Here is a 19,073-nt window from a genome sequence, read left to right as displayed (position 1 = left end):
GCGCCAGCTGGCGCAAGAGAAAATCTAAAAAAAAAAAAAAGAAAAAAAAGAAGAAATATAGAAACATCGGTGAGCATTTTATAAAATATGAAACAAACTACAGCATAATAAAGTCGAACTTCGTCGAATTTAGTTAAAAGTTCGAAGGTTCGTCGAACTAGCCGAACCTCGGGGCTCAAAGTTGAATCCCGACTCCGATAGAAATTTGCAACATCCCTACATAAATTAACTACAGCCAAAAGCTTGCTTTTTTGTATATGTGTGTGTGTGTGTGTGTGTGTGTGTGTGTGAATAATTAAAAAGCCTTGGCTAGGTGGCGCAAACCGCCGCCCGATTAAAAGGATTCATCCATCCATTCATTATGAGAGCGGTTTGTACCTTTCCTACATTCGATGGCCCCAAGCTAAATGCTAAGGTCGATTGCATGAAAAGCAGAGGGGTTCATGCCGTCGCAGCGACGCAAGTTTATAACAAGCGTTACACACACACAGACACGCACACACGCACACTAAGAAAATCAGTCGAGCAAAACCTAAAGTACAGTTACAAATCAAAGAGGGAAAGGCGAAACTTATGGAGAGTGTCGAGAAGGAGGCTCCGTGGTTGTCAAGGCGACGCAAAATGCCAACAGACGGTAAGAAAATAAAATAAAGACAAAAAAGAAAGGAAGGATAGAAAAGCGGCAAGGTATCGACGCCAAAAATGACGAGCAAAGAACTTCCGAGGTACGCATAAAAAAAATCAAAAACAGATTTGCGAGAGAGAACGAGAGACAGAGAGAAAAAGAGAGCGTTGATAGGGAAAGGGTAACATAAACAACGCTCTTCAGCGAGAAAACAAAAACAAAGGAAAACCCCAAGCTCAAGTTCGGCAAAGAAAGGCCTAAAGCAAAAGCACACATGCAAAAGAAATAAATTAAGAAGGTAGTGGCAGTGCTCGAGAAAATGATGCGCATGAACACGAACTTTAGTTAAAAGGAAAAGGCTAAAAAAGACCATAAAACAAAACAACAAAGAGGAGTCTACGTCGACCCAGAAGAAAGAAAAAAAAAAAAAAGACTGTGCAAAAGGTCGAGCTCAGACGCATAGTAGCCAATACGAGAATAATATTAAAAAAATACCAGAGACGATCTAAAAAAAAAAACACAAAAAAGTTCCCAAAATCCAAGAATAATAATAATAAAAAATCCCGAACATTTAGACACGGAGAGAGCTTGAGAACAGCGTCGAAGAAACTACACAAATAATAATAAAAAAAGGGTATAAAAGAAGGGATTGGACTAAAACAATAAATGAGACTGAAGACGAGACTGAAATCACCGAATGGCGTGAATGGATAAAAAACGAAAAACACGTAAAATGCAAAACAAAAACAAAAACCCCCCAAATGACGGAACCCCTCGCGGACAAAAACTTCAAAAAAGAAAGGAGCAACTTAGACACAAACACAGAAAGTACAAGCCCGACCCGAGTACTTCTTTCTTCTCGTAAGAGCTTGCCCTCCATGCGACCATCTCACCCTCCAGCCAAGACGGGAGAACAAAAACAACAAACAAAAACACCTATTCCCGAAAGAAAAAAAAAAACAAAATGGCGGAGAGCGAGAGAAAATATATTGATGTTGAAAAGAAAAGAGCAAATATAGCTACACCTACGCAGAGCCCAAAGCGCTTCTTCGTTTGCTCCATCTCCCTCTCCCCTTTTACTCCTCACCCTTTCCCCTCCCCCGCAAAAACAAAAGATTGAGAGAGAGAGAGAGAGAGAGAGAGAGAGGCTGAGAGAAGCGTTTTGCCGGGTTCGCGAGCCGCGCGGGCGCCGACAAACCAACGCACAGCAAATAGAGCAAACCTCCGCCACCGCAAAAAGAGGCAAAACCAAAACTCCAGGTATAGTGACAAACTGGTTTTCTAGTGCCTAGACCCGTGACAATACGCGGTTGCAGTCATATATGGCAAATAAAACAAACATAAACAGCAACATGAAAAAAGCAAAACAAATAAAATCTCCAGTTATAGTGACAACGTGGTTTTCTATTGTGCGCTACACTTGCGACAGTACACGATTGCAGTATCACCTACCTACAGCAAATAGAGGAAACGTCAGAAGCAAAAAAGCAATCAAACTCCAGATATAGTGACAACCGGGTTTATTTAAAGTTACACCTGTGACAGAATGCGGCCGCGCAGTCATAACCGAGTTCACAGGGCAGGGAATTCAGAACGGCTCCGGTGTCGTTATAATCGACAAGCTTCGAGAGTGGTCGGTTATTAAGGAGAAATATAAAATTAGGCTGTTCATCCCTTTTGTGTCTGTTTCGTTCTTGCTCCTAATAATAGGAGACGACTTTAATATCGCCACAGCGACGATTATTCTGGAAACAAGATACTCGAACAATTCCAACATACAATGTCAGTGTTGGTTTTTCTTAACGTTCGCCAGAGGCGAGGGTGGCATTTTTCTTATACACGACTGAGCGGCTAACCTTTTAAAAAGGCTATCCGACACTGCAAGGAAATTCTGCGAAACGACATGCCTAATGAACCCACAAAACCTCAAAACTGAAAAAAAAAACCACCGATAACTATAACGAAAGACATATCCAACAATGACAACCATGCCAAAAAAAAAAAAAAAAAATACTTTTTTTAAAATATAATTTAGATCTATGATTGCAATGGCAGGAACTACTACTAGCTAAGATTTAAGTATCCTGCAAAGGTCAAATTTGGACCAATGGCAAGAACGAGAATCTTCTCGGCCACTGATTGCACGCAACGCCTCAGAAATTTTTTTTTTTTTTTTTTGCTAGACGAGTCTTATTGACCAATGAGAGGTTCTTGATCTGCCCGTGAGCCCACGATCGACTAACACTCTGGTGAGAACTTGTCACCCACACCCGAATGATGAGGGACGTCTCGCGGCCGCTAATGTAACCATACTAAGTACTTTTTTCTTTCTTTTTTTTTGCGCTTAGACCCACTCTGTGAAAACTGTTACCTAATCATTACATAACATTCAGCGAAAACCAGTGTCCGTGAACCAAATCCGACCTCTGGTTTATGAACGTAAACTGTTTATGCAGAGCACGAATTAGTCCAAATTACAGGGGAAAAAAACGTTTTATGGTACCCTAACAACTAAGGGTGAAAAAGGGTTCTAGTTAACTTCTAAAAACCCTCAAAGAATTACTTAGGAAACCCTAGGCTCAAAACTGTCTCCTTTTTTTTTTCTTTCTTTCTCTCTTCTTGATGCGACAACTAGTTTAGTCGACAAACCGCGTAGCTGATTGGTACTAAGAGACATGAACCAGAGGAAGAGAAGAGAGGAGGTTAAGTAGGAAAGGCAGAAATGTAAAAACTGCAGCACCATACAAAAAAAAAGAGGTTGCGGTGTGTCTACTTCCGTGCGGAAGCCGACAAAGAGACCTGCCCCTTCTGGTTGCCCGACGCGTCGCACTTCCGCGTTTGAACCCGTCGGTCACGTGGTGGCCACGCCGTCACGTGACCGGGTCAGGACCAACTTTATTTAAGTTGGTCCTGGACCGGGTTACCCGTAAGCTGAGAGACAACCCTCCCTCACTGTCTTTTTTTTTTTTTTTTTTTTCTTATGTCGATTTTAAAAAGGGAGGAAAAAAATAGAATGTGGGAATGAATGGCCTGGACATTACCCCCCGGAAAAGCAAAATACGGAGGAATTAATTGCACAGTTTTACTGTCACCCTCCAACTATGCATTATTGTAGTATCGTTCAGTTACTATGGTCTCTCTAATGTGATTCCTCGTCATCGGCCGCGAAAAATAAGGGCTGTCGCCGTAAAATATTAATAATAAAACGATGTGATCGCCGAAGCGTTTTCCGTGACTGGCCGAAAGTTCGCTCTGCATTTACGTTTCCAAAATAGACTTTTCCAAAAGAACGTGCCATTTAGTGGCTGCTGCGTCAACTAGCCGAGGTCGCCATTGTTTGGGCACATATCCTGAGCATGTATATTGGACACGAGGGTCTGCGTCGGCGTTCGGAGAGGACTCGGATCCAATCAGACGCCTGGTGCCCATGGATGAATGGATGGATGCTAACGGTTGAATCCTCATAACGGACGGTAGCTTGCGCCACCTAGCCCAAGCAACGGCGACTGCAAATGTTTCTTAATGTTTTTTTTTTTTTTTTGTTTTTTTTTTTAGTCTACATTTTGATTTCCCCCAAAGTTCTTCAGCCGCAAACAAATATGAAGGAAAAAAAAAAGGGACCCAAACACTATCGTTTCGTCGTTTCCATCGGCGAGAGTTTAACGAGTGGTTAACGACTATTATTATATTGTCGCCACTCGGAGCAAAACGCGTTACACGCCAAAATCAAGAAAATTAGTTTTCTCCTTCTTCTTCTTTTGTTCAAAACAAACAATTACTACTATTATCGACATCGTCGTCGTCAACAACGGAAACGCAGCTCGCAACCTTGTGCCAACGTGCGCCCCGGCGATCGCGAGGCTTACGATCGCAAATAAAAAAAAAAAACTAATAAATAAACAAACCAGGAAAGTGAAAAGAAAACCAGTCATGGACGGAAGCACCAATAAAGAGAGGGGCTAAAAAAAAAAAGTAACAAGAAAAAGCTTTTTTCCAAGTGGAAACTTACGTAATCATGGAAGGCCTTCGCTTCGCTCGAATGCTCACATGTATCCCTCCGCTCTGGAGCTGCGCAGTACAGGTCCCAGAACACGCTGAAAAAGACAAGAAACAAACATTTATACACACATTGATCTCAAGTAATGAAGTCACAATTACGCGGAACGCGCCCTTGCTCAGTCACCATACGCCCCAAACCAACTCACTGATGACGTCACGCCGCTGCCGCGGTGGCGCTGTTGTCGGTACCGCGCATGCGCAGACCTGGTGTGCTGCTGTGTATACGCCAGTATAAAAGGCTCTGGTATACGCTTAGTGCGGCCTCTGGTTGGCGCCATCTTGCCGCTATATGTGTGTAACGACGTCTGCAAGCAGCCACGCTTCAAAAGCTAGTCTGGCCACCGTGGACGGAAAACGCTTTGGTTGGGGTGCCAGTCGGGCAAACCACGGTGGAAACGCCTTGGCGAATCGGCGGGGCGCGAGGAGAGGAATTATACTTTTGGGTTGTAGGCTAGGTGGCGCAAGCTACCGCCCGTTATAAAGTGTACAGTCATCGGCATTCATCCATCCACCCAGGCTTAAAAATCTGACGCTCTTTACACAAGCCGTCAGCAAGATGACGGCGCCCGAGGGGCAGTACTGGATTGGCATCTCAAAACATTATATTACCAAACACACAAAACATTCATACACACAACACAGACGTGGTGTGCCACGTCTGTGTTGCCATCCACCGGAATCCCGACACCTCCACGTTTCGTTGGTTACCTGCTCTCTCGAAATCGTCTAATCCGACGCCATTCGCTCACTTCCTCGCTTCATTTTATTGATACGGCTCATTCATCGGAATATTTCGGAATTAATAAATTCAAAATTGTACAAACGTCTCTCTCTCTCCCCCCCCCCCCCCCCTCTCTCTCTCTCCCACCCGCTTCCAATAGCAGACCGGTTCCGAAGGTGGGGGGCGAGGAAGGGAAAGAAGGTGAAAAAAAAAAAAAAAAAAAAAAAAAAAAAACTGAATTCACACACAGACAAAAAAGAACTTCCTGTCACCCCTGGTTTTTGCAACGATAGTCGACACCAACGCCCCCGCCAACCACCGCCACAAACACACGTGCATCGAAAAGATATAAAAGCAAAGCGGCGTCAAGAAAGGAGAGTACGCGAAGAGACGGACCGCGTCACTCTTCCCGAAAGAACCGGTTCAAGGAACGACGTACTACTACGTACACGCCGGAGCAGCCACACCACCGCCGAACCGTCGACAATCACACAAGTTCACGCATGATGCGGCGAGACGGCGACGTTTTCTTTTTCCTACTTTACTCTTGCTTCGAATCAGAAGCTCAATCTACACGGCGTGAGTTAAGTGGATCAAGCAGACTTTAAAGAAAAAAACATACCGAACAAAAAGAAAAGAAACAGCCTTATTACCGTTACGCCCGAGTCCCACTAGAGCGACAAACAGAAACAAACGACAGCGACAAGCCTCAAACCAGAGTCTTTCGCGATTTGACAGGATTCGTAGAATAAAGGAGGCTATGCTCAAACACGAGCATCGTGCACGCGAGGGTGTCTTCGGCAGGCTCGCAATCCCTCCGTGCTTACTTCGCGAGCACCGAACGACGAAACGCCTGCCAAAGGTATCATCGCGAGCATGTTGCATGTGTTGGAGGATTGTCCGTGTCGGTTGTTTTTGTTTGTCGCTCTAGTGGGACTCCGGTCGTACCGTGCCATCTGCCAGCTCAAGGGGCAGCGTTCGGGCTTCAGCGGGCAAGCATTGGACTCCAAATGGTTCGCCCCGATTTTTATCCACCAAGTTTTCAAACCTGCGGCGATATGTTGGCGTAAGGCGAGCTTCCCTCGCCCCTTTTCGGGGAAGCGACGGAAGAAAACTGCGGTGTCGATCATCGTCGATGAACGCGCAATGGCATAGCCTCCCATAAACTGACGAAGCCTGGCAGGTCGCCACGGGAAGCGGCCACCGAAATGGAAAAAGGTGGAGCGGCAGACAACGGATGAGAGGAGAGAGCCACGTGACTGGCGCCCCGCAGCGGCGAGACTCCGAAACGCACTTCTCCCGAGCGAACGAGTGTGTTTCGGGTCCTCGCCGCTGCAAGAGCTGTGCGCTGACGTCCAGGTTCTCCGAAAAATGGCTCTTTGATGCTCTGTGCTACCAGATCCTCGCGCTCCAAACCTGCGACCGGGCACTCTATGGCTCCGTCGTCCAACTGCCAGGCTTCGCGAGTATAAAGGCAATGGCTGATTCACACGATTGCATGGGTTGCGTTCAGACGGGCCCGGATAACACGCCGATAGTGACCGTAACGCCAGAGTCACCGGGACAACCGTTCCATCGCGCCAACCGCGCCGACAACGTGCAGCCACGAATGACGACAAATAAGCCCTGGAGAAGGGGAACAAGGGGGACAAACCCAAACCTCTGGTCCCTCGTTCCCCTTCCCCAGGGAGTGTTAATTATTATCGTCGTTCTTGCCCAGCTCGTTTCCACCTTCGCAATACGATGACATACTTTTGGCGCCGTTTCATTGTTCTACGTATTTTAGTACTTTTCGCGTCGCCGACGTGTTTTCGCTCAAGGACTTCGAAGGTCAACCGAACGATGAAACGTGCAAGGCTTTCGCCTTAATAAGTATTGTAATTATCTTTAACATTAGCAGTCTTTTCTTGGCAGGTCTCTAATTTTAATCGCATCTTTTTTCTTCATTACTTTTTTTTTTTTTTGGGGGGGGGGGGGGGGGGGAATTAGTTTTTGCGGTCCTCAGTTGAAATAATTCCTCTCTCCCGATTAAAAACACTCATCACATTTCTCTAAACTAGAATTACTTTACCATATTTGTTGGCAAAACCAAGCGCGTTCTTATTTATTCGCTTCCAAGAACCGCAATAATAATAAAAAAGTATGAATGACTTAATAACTGTATAATATCTTCAGGGATTTTACATACCTAATTACGCCCGTAAGACCAGCTATTGGGTAATTTGATCAAATTGCGTGTCCGATTTATGGTAATGGTACACGTTTAAAAAGTAAAAAAAATCTACCGAAAATAAATTTTGTAAACTACTGCGCGCGCAGGACGAAGATATGTGCAAATCTGACTTGTTATTTAGACCCAATTTCTATTAGTTCGTAATCTGTAAAAAAGAAACAATTTTTATAACCTTTTTTTAAATCAGTTAAAATGTTCTATTATACTCTATTTGCGTAGGAAAACGTACGGCCGTAAAAACGTCCCAAACAACCTTTTTTTTTTTTTTTTCGCATGACAGAACACAGAGTAAGCAAATCGGACAATAATTATCAGTACAGGAGCAAGCGGCCTTAGCATTTAAGACGTTCAAGCAGCTGCAGGTAAAAAAAAAAAAACAACACAATACGCGTTAAAAACACACACACACGCCGAACGGGACAGGCGCAAATAGGCTGGAACCCGCAAGAAAAAACAAACCAACAAAAAAACGGTCGAAAACAAAATGGCGACTGGGAGAGCAGAATAGCAGACGACGTAACCTTGATACCTCGGTCAACTCGGTGGAGAGGCAGGCAGCGGTGTGATTCGTGCTCTATGACGCGTTCCAAGGCCAAAAAGCATCCCAAAAACAAGACAGACAGAAAACAAAAAAAAAAAAAAAAGCAAGGCAAAGGTACGCATATGCATCCAGCCGTTCCTTCGACAAGACGAAACAAGAATAATGAAAACAGACAACGAGGGACCCACTTTTCGCGTCGTCTGCTATTCTGTGTCACCTCGGGGGCAGCGGCAGAAAGCAGACGACAGCACCCCCACCCCCCTTCACAACCACAAAACAACTAGACCAAGTCGACTAGAGCGAAATCAGTTGACGTCGAGACTGTCGCGGTTCGACAAGATTGTGATGTAACATTCACAAGCCGAAAGAAAGATGACCGAAGTCATCGGACGGAGGAATACGGGTGGACGGATCAATTGACGAATACGGCCGAACCCCTTGAATCGGGCGGCGGCAAAATCCTAATTGGGCGGCGGCTTGCGCCATCTACCCCGTTGCTTCAGCAGGCGACACCGAACGCTCTGCTCGCTGAGCACCACCAGAGATATGTAGAGAGTTTGGCCATTCGTTGGAAAGTATAGGAGACAAATGAGGCGCCATTGGCCGAAAACGGGCTGAGCGTGTTCCAGGGCGTTTTCACAAATTCGAATGTGGCCAACCAGAAGCCGGGAATAATACCCTGGCGGTGGTCGCGAGAAACAAACTTAATAAGTGCGTCGGAGTAACCCTCGCCGACTGAAAATACGGTGCACGTGATGTTTCAATCGCGGTCATCCAAAATCATGGTGGAAGAGTGCGACTAGCGGACCAGGCGCCGAGGGCCGGGAATCTGCCGTTCGAGTGCCACTCTCTGTCCGAGTAAAACAAAGTTCGAGCGGCGACATCGTTACTTACATCTTTCTGCATGATCATGATCAAAACATCACGTGCACGCTATTTTCAGCCATGCAGGATTACTACATTTAACTCTTACGCGCTAAATAAAACAATATACCCATGATCAGGGGTTTCCGCAGAAATTGAAATTAGGAGGGAAAGAAGGGGGGGGGGGTCTAAATTTTTTTTTTTGGGGGGGGGGGGGCATTGAGGATAGAGTCGTTGAGAATTAAGGTAACGCTTAAAAAAAAACAAGGGGAGGGGGTTGTGTAGGGAAATCACTGCCTATGATTAAATCTGTTTCACGTTACCACCGCTAGGGGATTCTTTTCGGCTTCTGGTTGGCCAAGAAAGCATCTGAAGCCCTCTTTCTGCGCCTGGTGCACGCCCGCGCCTTCCATTGACCAAACTCTCTACACACAACTCCGACAATTACACTCTCCTCTATCGGCGTGTACAGACTACCGCGTCCGAGAAAACGCACGGGCATCGCGCTGTCCACGCGCATCACCGAGGGAGAGGGCTGCCAACGACGCACCCAGATACCGGATTTGCCGAGGCAGCAGAAACAGCTAACTCCGCTGCAAGCTTTTTTTTTTTTTTTTTTTTTTCCACATTTTTTAAAGGTCAATCTTGCGATATCTCACACCGCATGGCGATAGTTACCAAAAAAACTGAGAAGAAGGATACTTGGCTTAGAAGGGCGAGGGAATGAATCATACTTTTGACTCGTTTTGGTTTCTCAGCTAGGTGGCGCGAGTGACTTGTACGTAATCCGTTACAAGTACCGGGGTCACACTGTCGCTTGCACTTACAAAACGCAAGGCCTGGCATTCTATCTTCACATCACCTAACCCTCAAAGCAAATCTTTTTTTTTTTTTTTTTTTGCTTGGTTGTTTGCTTTCTCACAACAAAAGGGGGAAGCACACTGATACAAAGGACCGGACTCTCCGTGCAAACTCCCAAAATAAAAATGTTTCCTTTTACAAAAAAAAAAAAAAAAAAAGTCAAGTGCAGAGCTTGTGTAGCGCATCTGTTCGCGTCTTTTCTTTCTGCCCTTCAATCTTCCTTTCCCTCGTACTAGTGCCACTAAATAAGCTACGCTTCAGAGTAGCGACACTTGGCCATATTGTGTCTTAAAATCATGGTTGCCAGTTATCCGAAGCTTCACCTGAAACCACAGGAAACGCCTTTCCGCCCTCCGGAAATGTTTAAACAGTTCGCGACAGAGCAAATCAATATTACGTGACCTTCCGAACACCAGATCTAATGCTGAGGAAGTCGCACTTTTGAATCATGACGATCGGCAGCTGTGTCTGCTCTGCATACGAGCCAAAATGGCGGCGCCCACAACAATGTCGTGGAGCGGAGTGCCAATACTCTAAGCGCAGCTCATTTAGTGGCTCTACCTCGTGCTATCCAAGAGAGAGAACGCAGATGACTTCTTCGGATCAACTTCAGGGACGAAGGTAATCCACACTGGGGAAAGGTAGGGAGCCTAGGGAAATGGAAGTTTGGGCGTGTTGGTAAGGCATCATGATTGAAATGTACAGTGCAAACAGACGTGAGAGAAGAAAGAGGACACACAATTGGTAAAAAAATGGCATCGCGAATCTGTGCTTCACGAACGCAGAGTATTCGGAACACTTACTGACGTTGGGTCGCAAGCATTTTATTGAAGAAAATTTAAACAGAAGGCGGTGTAGATGCGGTGAACGTTCCCAAAGAAAGAAGAAACAAAGTTGCTGTGATGCCATGTTTGCATAGTTTCCCATGATAACAAGTTATCCAAGCTTTGCAGAAATATTAATCTTACAGCCGGAGGTCTTTGACTTGTGTAAGAAGCATCAAAATCGGTTTGTCGAATGCACGGAAAAGTTGTTCATTCCATTCCACTTTCCTGTGGTAAACAGTACATAGGGCAGACTGGCAGTTGCCTGGACGATAGGCTGAGAAAACACTATTACGATGTAAACGGGGTGGCATCAGGACATTTGGGCATTCACTGTCGTAACTGTATGTGTAATGCGAATTTATTAAAAAAAAAAAAAATTAGTTATGGAAGTTGCGGCAATGCCCTGACCAGAGAAATTATCGAAGCTGAGATCATTGTGCGCCTAACGGAAGATTGTGTTACCAGCGTTAAGCCGGAGTACCACTGCCCATTTGCGACTCCAGCGAACTATAGGGGGCGCGCTGGTCAGGCAAAATGGCAGACGAAAGTAGGTCGCTTTCGTCGTTCAGTACGCGGACCACCATAAATTTCTTATTTTCTGCAGCGTAAAATCGGTGTTACAAATGAAAGCAAAGCAATTTTTCGGCGGTAGAAACCTTCTTTTAGTCAGTGCGTAGGAAATACACGGCGGAAGCATAAAAATAATTAGTGGAAACAAAGTTTGTTTCTATGCTGCCTACGAGAACCAAGCAGCGGTAGCAGACGACAGAGTTGAAACAACCTCCTCTCCTGAGCTTCCCGGCGTTGCCACTACGCGGCGTCGATTTTGCTGAAGTCGCCAACAGGGTTGCACGTTGACGATTAAACTTCAGTCGTAAGTTCAGCGATTGCGTGTCCTCTCTGTTCTGTTCAGTCTGTTTACGCTGTACGTTTTAATCACCACACAGGGGACAAAAGAGAAGCTTGGGGGAGCCGTATCTAGGTCACAGCGTCTTATGGGCCAACAGGACCTAGCTGACTTTTTGGGCGTCGAACGGGTACGAAAGGCTTTGCGAGCATATGAAGTTTAGGTGGCAGCACCTATTTGGAAGACGGTAGACTGAAAGGGGTGTTCAGCGCGGCTGACATCTTCACATGGAAACGAGGCAAGATGTCCGATGAGACTTTTGAGAGCCAGATGTTGCTGAAGGTCACATAAGTGTGAGTGGATGCAACGATGAACGCTTTCATAACACTTGGTTTGTGTCTTACCCTAGGACAGTAAGGTTTATGGAAGCGTAACTGTAACTGTGATTAGTTACAACTTAGCCATGGGTAATTGCAAATACAATGCCTTACTCTTTCTTAGTAATATGTATAAGTCTGGTACAAGAAGCTACCACCTGTTATAAAGGATACAGCCGTTAGCATCCATCTCTCCATCCGACGGCTATCTACAACGATAGATCGCGGCAGAACACCCCTCCTAATTCAAACGGGGAAACCGCGAGGCTGTGTGCGTCCAGCCGCTCCTACTACGCAAATGCTGTCGGCTCCAAGGCCGTTGGGTTTTCGAGGAGTATGATGTATTCCGAAGTATTCTCTGAAGTAAAGTATTTGTAGCAACTTACAAAAAACCTCCTTTCCCATATCAACAAGATGAGGATCAGGGATGGGCAAAATACATGCAAATATGTATTGAAATACAAATACAAAATACGTCGTCAAAAATGTATTTAATTACAAATCTAATTACATTTCCAAAAAAGCATTTAAGTACAAGATACAAATACAACTAAATGTATTTGGTCTCCTTCAAATACTTTTCCAAATACATTCCTCAAAATTTGCGTCAGCGACTTCAGGGCACCTGCAACGGGTTTCTGGGTATCTCATTTTAATTTTGCATCGCACACTCGGGAGTTAGTGTGCGAGGCTCTAGTAACGTAATAGAAATATAATCACAAAAAAAAAAAAATGTAATCAGCATGGACGTAATAAGTGAAAAAAGTACAGAGCTTCAAGCAGATTTTTTTTGTCGATTACATTTTGGTATAGACCAACAAAGAACCGAGACGACCAAGACGCGCAGCACTAGCTAGAGAATTTTTTTATTGTTGCAACTCGCACCAGTTACGAAAATCTGGACGACCCACGCATTTAGAATGTTCCAGGCAGAAATATGGATAGAAATCAGGCTGGAAAGCATCACAAGTTGTCACGGGCATTCATTTAGCCAGTCTGCATGTGAACGTCGATTTCGTCACTATTCTTACCCTGGACTAGCACCGTATTCACAAAGTCACTAAACGCTTGTGCTTGATTGAGAGACACTGCATTCGGTGCAGAACATAGTTTTCTTCCTGCTCTACACAGTGACAATAAATTTGAGGGATGTATTTTAGCCCACACAATTGTATTTAATTACAATTGTATTTGAAATACCCATGTTTTAGTATTTAAATACACACGTGAAATACATTACCCAATTCGAAATTAAATACAAATGCAAAATACACAAAGTATTTAAAATACGTATTTCAAATAGTTGTATTTGCAATACAGCCCATCCCTGATGAGGATCAATGTTTAATGACGGTAATCAGTGTCAGTGAAACATTACTTTCTGAAGCATAATTTCACTGCAACAAATACTCAATTTCAAAAGGGACCAATTACAATTAGCGGTGTTACTACACACAAAAAAAAGTAATTATTTAAAGCTTTCATTACTATTAGATATCAGTGCAATTACTTTTGGTGCCTAGTTAAAACGAGTAAGCAAAAACGCAATGGCTCATTGGTCGAGGACTCGGTAGGCAGAGTTTTACACTTGTCGTGCTTCCTGTTATTTGTTTTGCGATTTATTAACCATACTATTGGCGGTGATAGGAAGCCAAGTTCTATAATAGTTTGCAACATCACCAAGATGTCTTATACCACTGCGATTCACGGAAGAAGTGAAAGGCAGGGAACACCAGTGCAGTCGTGCATCACTACTGAGATGTTAGCAGTCCGCGAAGCCATTCTAGGGGGTCCGCATCCTCCCACACTGGCTAAATTTCTCATTTACATTGTCGCTTAAAGGGGGGACACTACCCCGAAAAAACAATAGCTGCAAAAAAAAGTTGATTTTGAAGAATGTCATGTTTACATATTCTCAAATGAGGGTCCGCGAAGCTATCCTAGGGGTCCGCGAAGCCATTCTAGGGGTTCGCAAAGCCCTGCCTCATCAGTCAAGCCCGGCAATAAAGGTTGCATTTTTTATTTTTTTTTTTCAAATTAAGAAGAAACGTTTCAATTTTTGTGTAGGTTTTTTTCGTGTGTATGTCAAGAGAGACCTATCTTTTAGTTTTATCCGTTTATTAAATCATTATCGTAATTAACCTATACCTTTCCCATCACCTCACCGCGAACCGGGTCCCCGATCATCACCTCCGCCGATCGACAAGGGCTCCGCGAAGCATCAATGGTTGAGAACCACTAATCTAAAGAGTATTCCCAGAAAGTTTATTAGCTTACACCGCATAGATATTTTTTTTATAAACTATTTTCGGTCCACCAATGTTAAAGGAAAGGTAGAGGTTGGAGCACTTCGCACACATTCTTCTCCATTCCACTTTTTGGCATAAATTTCACTTTAGGAAAACTATCGTTGTGTTATTATGTAACTTGGATTCATTTTTATGAGTTTTTCTGCGGTGAAATTTTAAGGGGAAGATGGCTATGAGTTTGTATTTTTTTTTTTTGTTGTCATTTTTCATACTCGAGAACTAAACTTTTGGACAAAGGATGGAAATCTAAAAAACAGTATTTGTGTTCATGTGGCTTTTTTGTCATGAAGGATGGTATAGTATAGAAATATAGCTTTTAGCTATCTGCTCTGAACTGTCCTAAAGCAATAGAACACATAAAAACGACAAATTTATAAGCGATTTCAAAACGAACGTTTTCCTACACAACATGCCCAGTTTCATTTTTGAACATTTGCATTTTTTTTTTGTACTTCACCCAGGTTAACAAAATAAGCCACAAATGGTCTCAACATCAACAGAAACAAGCCCTATAAGTGTCATTTAAATCAGATAGGTGGTTCAAACATTCACTTATTTGGGTAGTGTCCCCCTTTAATCACAAATGCAAACCGACCCCAGATACTGTCTAAATCACTCGCACCTAATTTGCTTTGCTTTACTCTCCTTTCTGCGATCAAAGGACGGGCTCCAGTGTTACAAAGCCACTCTGAAAGTAGTTGCTATCGTTGCACAGTCTACAATTAACTAAACCACAATTACAATGATACGAGTCAAAAGTGGGCAATAAAAAGTGACCACACAAAGCATGAAGTTACTGCGGTTGAATTACGTGCCACCAGCAACTTGCAGTGACATCTTAAGGGGATAATCTCATACTTTTTTGCTTCATAAAAGTTTGTTAAAAATTTGTCCTAAGTAAGAATGAGATATCATAGTGTGTTCTTGTTCTTTTGGCCAGCGTACCATTTCAAATTCCTGGTCTTTTAAAGATATTGATTAATTCACTCAATCATATGCAATAGAAAATTGGCAACTTGTAGTAAGTACTACGGACCAGTGCACCAAAAAGCAATGCGGTCTTGTGAATACGAAGTAATACGAAGTAAGATGACTTAAGAACACCACAGATATTTCTGGTAATTGCATCACTCATTCACCCGTCTACTGACACTTGAAGCATATAACAGTTAAACTATGTTTTTAGTTGTCAGTAATACATGTGTCCTCCTACATAATTTTTAACTATCGTTGTTGAGTCCAATTAATATTGTATTACTGTATTGTGAAATGATGAGTCAAATGTATTGACATTTGATCCTGCATGGCTATCCTTTTACTAGACTTCTGATTTTCTGGCACACAAAAGAAAGCATAGTTAATTTATTGCACTTGTTTGGCATATGGTACGACTAAGAAATCAATTTGTTCATCCAAAGGCTACATAAGCTCAACCCTTTGCAATCCAACATCTATACCCCTTTGCCCATTTACGGTCAGCCTGAATAACCACGCTAGAGTGCCAACTTTTCGCCAACCGCCTTTCTGCCAAAACCTAACCTCATGTGCCGTGAGAAATCAACAATGCGCCACATTATTTTGAAGGCCCATACATCCAGTTGCACCCGAGAGCGTTTGACTGCGCTGCAACTGCGAGTAACCAGGACATCCGTCCTTCGCATCCCTCGTGCTAAGCTACTCCCTGAATTGGTTGACACGCCTCATACGAAGCGTGGATTGTTCCTGTGACTTTGCAGCGATTTCTCGATGCTATGCTGTCAAACACAACCAAATGTATGGGCCTAGCTATTTACCAAGCTATTTACACCAGCAATGACTCGAAGAACATCATGGCCAGGAACCGCGGAGGTCTTTCCACGTCGAATACGAAAAACCGACAGCCTTACGCCGTATCAAGAGCGAGACTTCAATACGCATTTAAAGACCTTCTATGCAAACTCAACACCAACAAGCAGAAGCGTGCGTTCTAACAGACGTGAAACACTCATGGTCACCGCGGAACTAGGATGGAAGGGGTCCTTCAGTCGTCCAACCTCCAGCATGAGCTTTTTTTTTTTTTTTTTTTTTTTATAACGCTTCGGCATCGTGAAATTTGCGCGTGCACGCACAACTTGAGCATAGTGGAAGCAGCGGGTGCAAGTAGAAGGCGAGGCTTCAGACACGCTCTACCAATCTCATCCTGTCAGTCGCTATACCCTCACCTTGTTTTGGGAACGGCTAAACATACAAGCCAAACAAACACTAACCCCTCACCACCCGAGCGAGAAACAATAAGCAGCGAGCTGGGAAATGGAGGCCCTCGATGTGAAAACTAAAGAATACAGGACCAAGCTCGACTAACTTTAGAAAGCACCGTACGTGCGAGCAATTATTTTAAAATGTGCAGTCTTCTCTACTGGCCAAGCTTTATAATGAAGCCCGACCGCAGCAGTGCACACAACCACTAACGGCTGCAGGGACTGAGGGGATGCCCGGCAACTTTAGATGACCAGCAGCGGAGGACTGGAAACGAAATGGGCTTACCCCTTAATATTTCAAAAAGTATGGAGAATGCAAACGCACACCACGAGGGGATTAAACGTAAAAGCACTCTCATTTCCAACGCAGTTTCTCCAGCAATTACACCCCAAGACGTTCCTGGCCCGCCGAGTCGGCGTCTGGTTCAACTCAAGCGTACGAGACAGCCACGAGATTGCTCATCGAAATGCGTGCCGAAGTACCTTCGATCGGCTCTAGTTCTGCCACCCTTCTCCGCCAGACGCGATAAAACGAAAGAAAAGAAAACGAAGCTGTTTGCTCGGAAAGCGTGCGACAGGGCGGATCTCGAGCATACCGGCGCGCGGCGCGTCAAGGTATGAATACATTTATCCGCAAGAGGAAACGCCAGCGAGGAAAACAAAAACGAAAAAGAAAGCGAGAAAAGTTTGCAAGAGCCACCCCGGCTACTCACCACCACCAGGAGTGAAGAAACCCCGGAGGCTCTCCTAACGTGATGTTCTTCTCCCATCGAATCTGGAAAGAGGAAAACAAAAAAATCAGGTTCACACGTCGAGACGCGTCTGCAAGCGGGGCGACAGCAGGTCTCCCGCACACTGCGCATGGCGTACCGGACGAGATTTTCTCGAGAGGTTGAACATTAACCTAGCCCGTACGCAGTATCTATGTGCGATACACCGCCGTCGGCAGGTGTTGCCTTCTTGGTTGCTCGATGCTGTTGACTGCATCGCTGCGTGATGCGGGCTGGCAGTCGCACTGCACCGGCTGAATTTCCCGTCTACAGCGTAAACCGGTGTCGCCGCACCTCAAGGGCAGACTAACCTTATGTTGTCTACACATAAACAACTACTTAGCTTTTTTTTTTTTTTTTGACTACTTACAGTAAAGAGAACCCACTGGACCGTCTATCAAATAGCCATAAAGCATTTTCAACTTGCATATATTTTCTGCCTTTTTTCATATCAATCTTTCGCAGTGGGCTTGAAATGATCCCAACAATGCTATAAGTAGGGTTCGGATTTTTCGGTTTAAACCGATAAAAACTGATAAAAGTATGGCAAATCCATTTTCGCAATTTCGGTTTTAACCTGAAAAGGTCAGTTTTTAAGTTCAGCATTTTCGATTAAAAGGGATAAAAACAGGTAAAAGTATGTCGAATCCATTTGATAAAATTCAGTTTTAACCTGTGAAGGTCACATTGACCTTCCAGTCGTACCGCAGAGCCGTGGCGAAAAAGTGGAACGACAGTGCCTATTCAAACGTGTCCGAATGTGTGGGATACACGGGTGCCATCACGACGTTTTGGTTTAATGTGCGTATCATCGATCGAAACGTGAAGTCCTAAATGCCCCATGACTTCGCCATGTACGAGCGTGTTTTCAAACTCGGAAGACTGACTTGATGCAAGCTCTGCATGTTGTGTTGTGCTTCAAAACGTTGCACCGTGTCTCTTTTGGCGGTCACAATTGGTTGATTGGCCGATTTTGGCTCAGGCAGTGCTTTATCTTCTCAGCCTGCCAGTGTCCAGTGTTAGCGTTGAGAGGGCATTCTCGAAGCTCAGTGTCATATTAACACGAAAGAAGAAGTGCGGATCAACGAGGAGAACCTGGAAAAGTTCATGTGTGTGTGTGTACTATAACAAGGTCACATAATCCTGATATACAGAAGGTGAAGTTCCATGATTTTGGGCATAAACGCTTCATATCTGTCTTGTTTGTACTTGAGTTTTTTTGTTTTTTTTTCTTGTTTCTTTTACAGTTGCACACATTTGCCAAATGAAGTGTTCATTTCTTTTTCAGAGTATTTGTCCCGTTATTCTTCGAGTAATCACAAATATCAGAGCTACAAGGATAATCCGATCCAGTGTCCGTTGGCGTTTCTTTTATATTCACTGAAAAAAGCCGATAAACTTTTGTGGGCATAAATATACACCGATAAAAACCGAAAATTAAATTTTAAAGTAAACACCGAAAAAAGTGTGCCGAATTTTGAAAAAATAGAAACCGAAAAATCCGAACGACAGCGCACAGATCTGGTTCTGTGCGGATTGAAAGCGCGTCCTCTGAAGCTGCTCGATAGGTAGAGCCAGCATGCTTTCTTGTCGTAAGCAGTCACAAGCGGTTGCAATGCAGTTCACCACACTCGAACACAAGCGGTGAACCAGCCTTACGAAATTGAACGTAGCGAACGATAGTATGTGGGAGGACGGTCCGCCCTTGAAATACAGCGACACCGGCTTGGCGTCCTCAGGGAGCACACCAGCCGAAGCAGTTTCTGCATACCTTGCATCTCTAACCTGCACCAGGCAGTAAA

General features: G+C 44.2%; 1 protein-coding gene across 1 annotated transcript in view; it reads right to left on the bottom strand.

Moving 5' to 3' along the window:
* Window positions 1-19,073, bottom strand: part of LOC8023704 (single-stranded DNA-binding protein 3) — a 70,256-nt gene that overhangs the window by 33,566 nt on the left and 17,617 nt on the right. Inside the window, exons 3-4 of the mRNA XM_029994457.4 lie at window positions 17,215-17,276; window positions 4,635-4,719 (exon numbers count right to left, since the gene is read on the bottom strand). Of these exons, the coding sequence (XP_029850317.3) occupies window positions 4,635-4,719; window positions 17,215-17,276 (147 nt within the window). The remainder of the gene's footprint in view (window positions 1-4,634; window positions 4,720-17,214; window positions 17,277-19,073) is intronic.

This window comes from Ixodes scapularis, unplaced genomic scaffold (assembly GCF_016920785.2).
Source record: "Ixodes scapularis isolate PalLabHiFi unplaced genomic scaffold, ASM1692078v2 PGA_scaffold12__126_contigs__length_90152505, whole genome shotgun sequence".
Lineage (NCBI taxonomy): Eukaryota > Metazoa > Arthropoda > Arachnida > Ixodida > Ixodidae > Ixodes > Ixodes scapularis.
The sequence above is the reverse complement of the archived record's forward strand: the minus strand, read 5'-3'. Positions and strand labels throughout refer to the sequence as shown.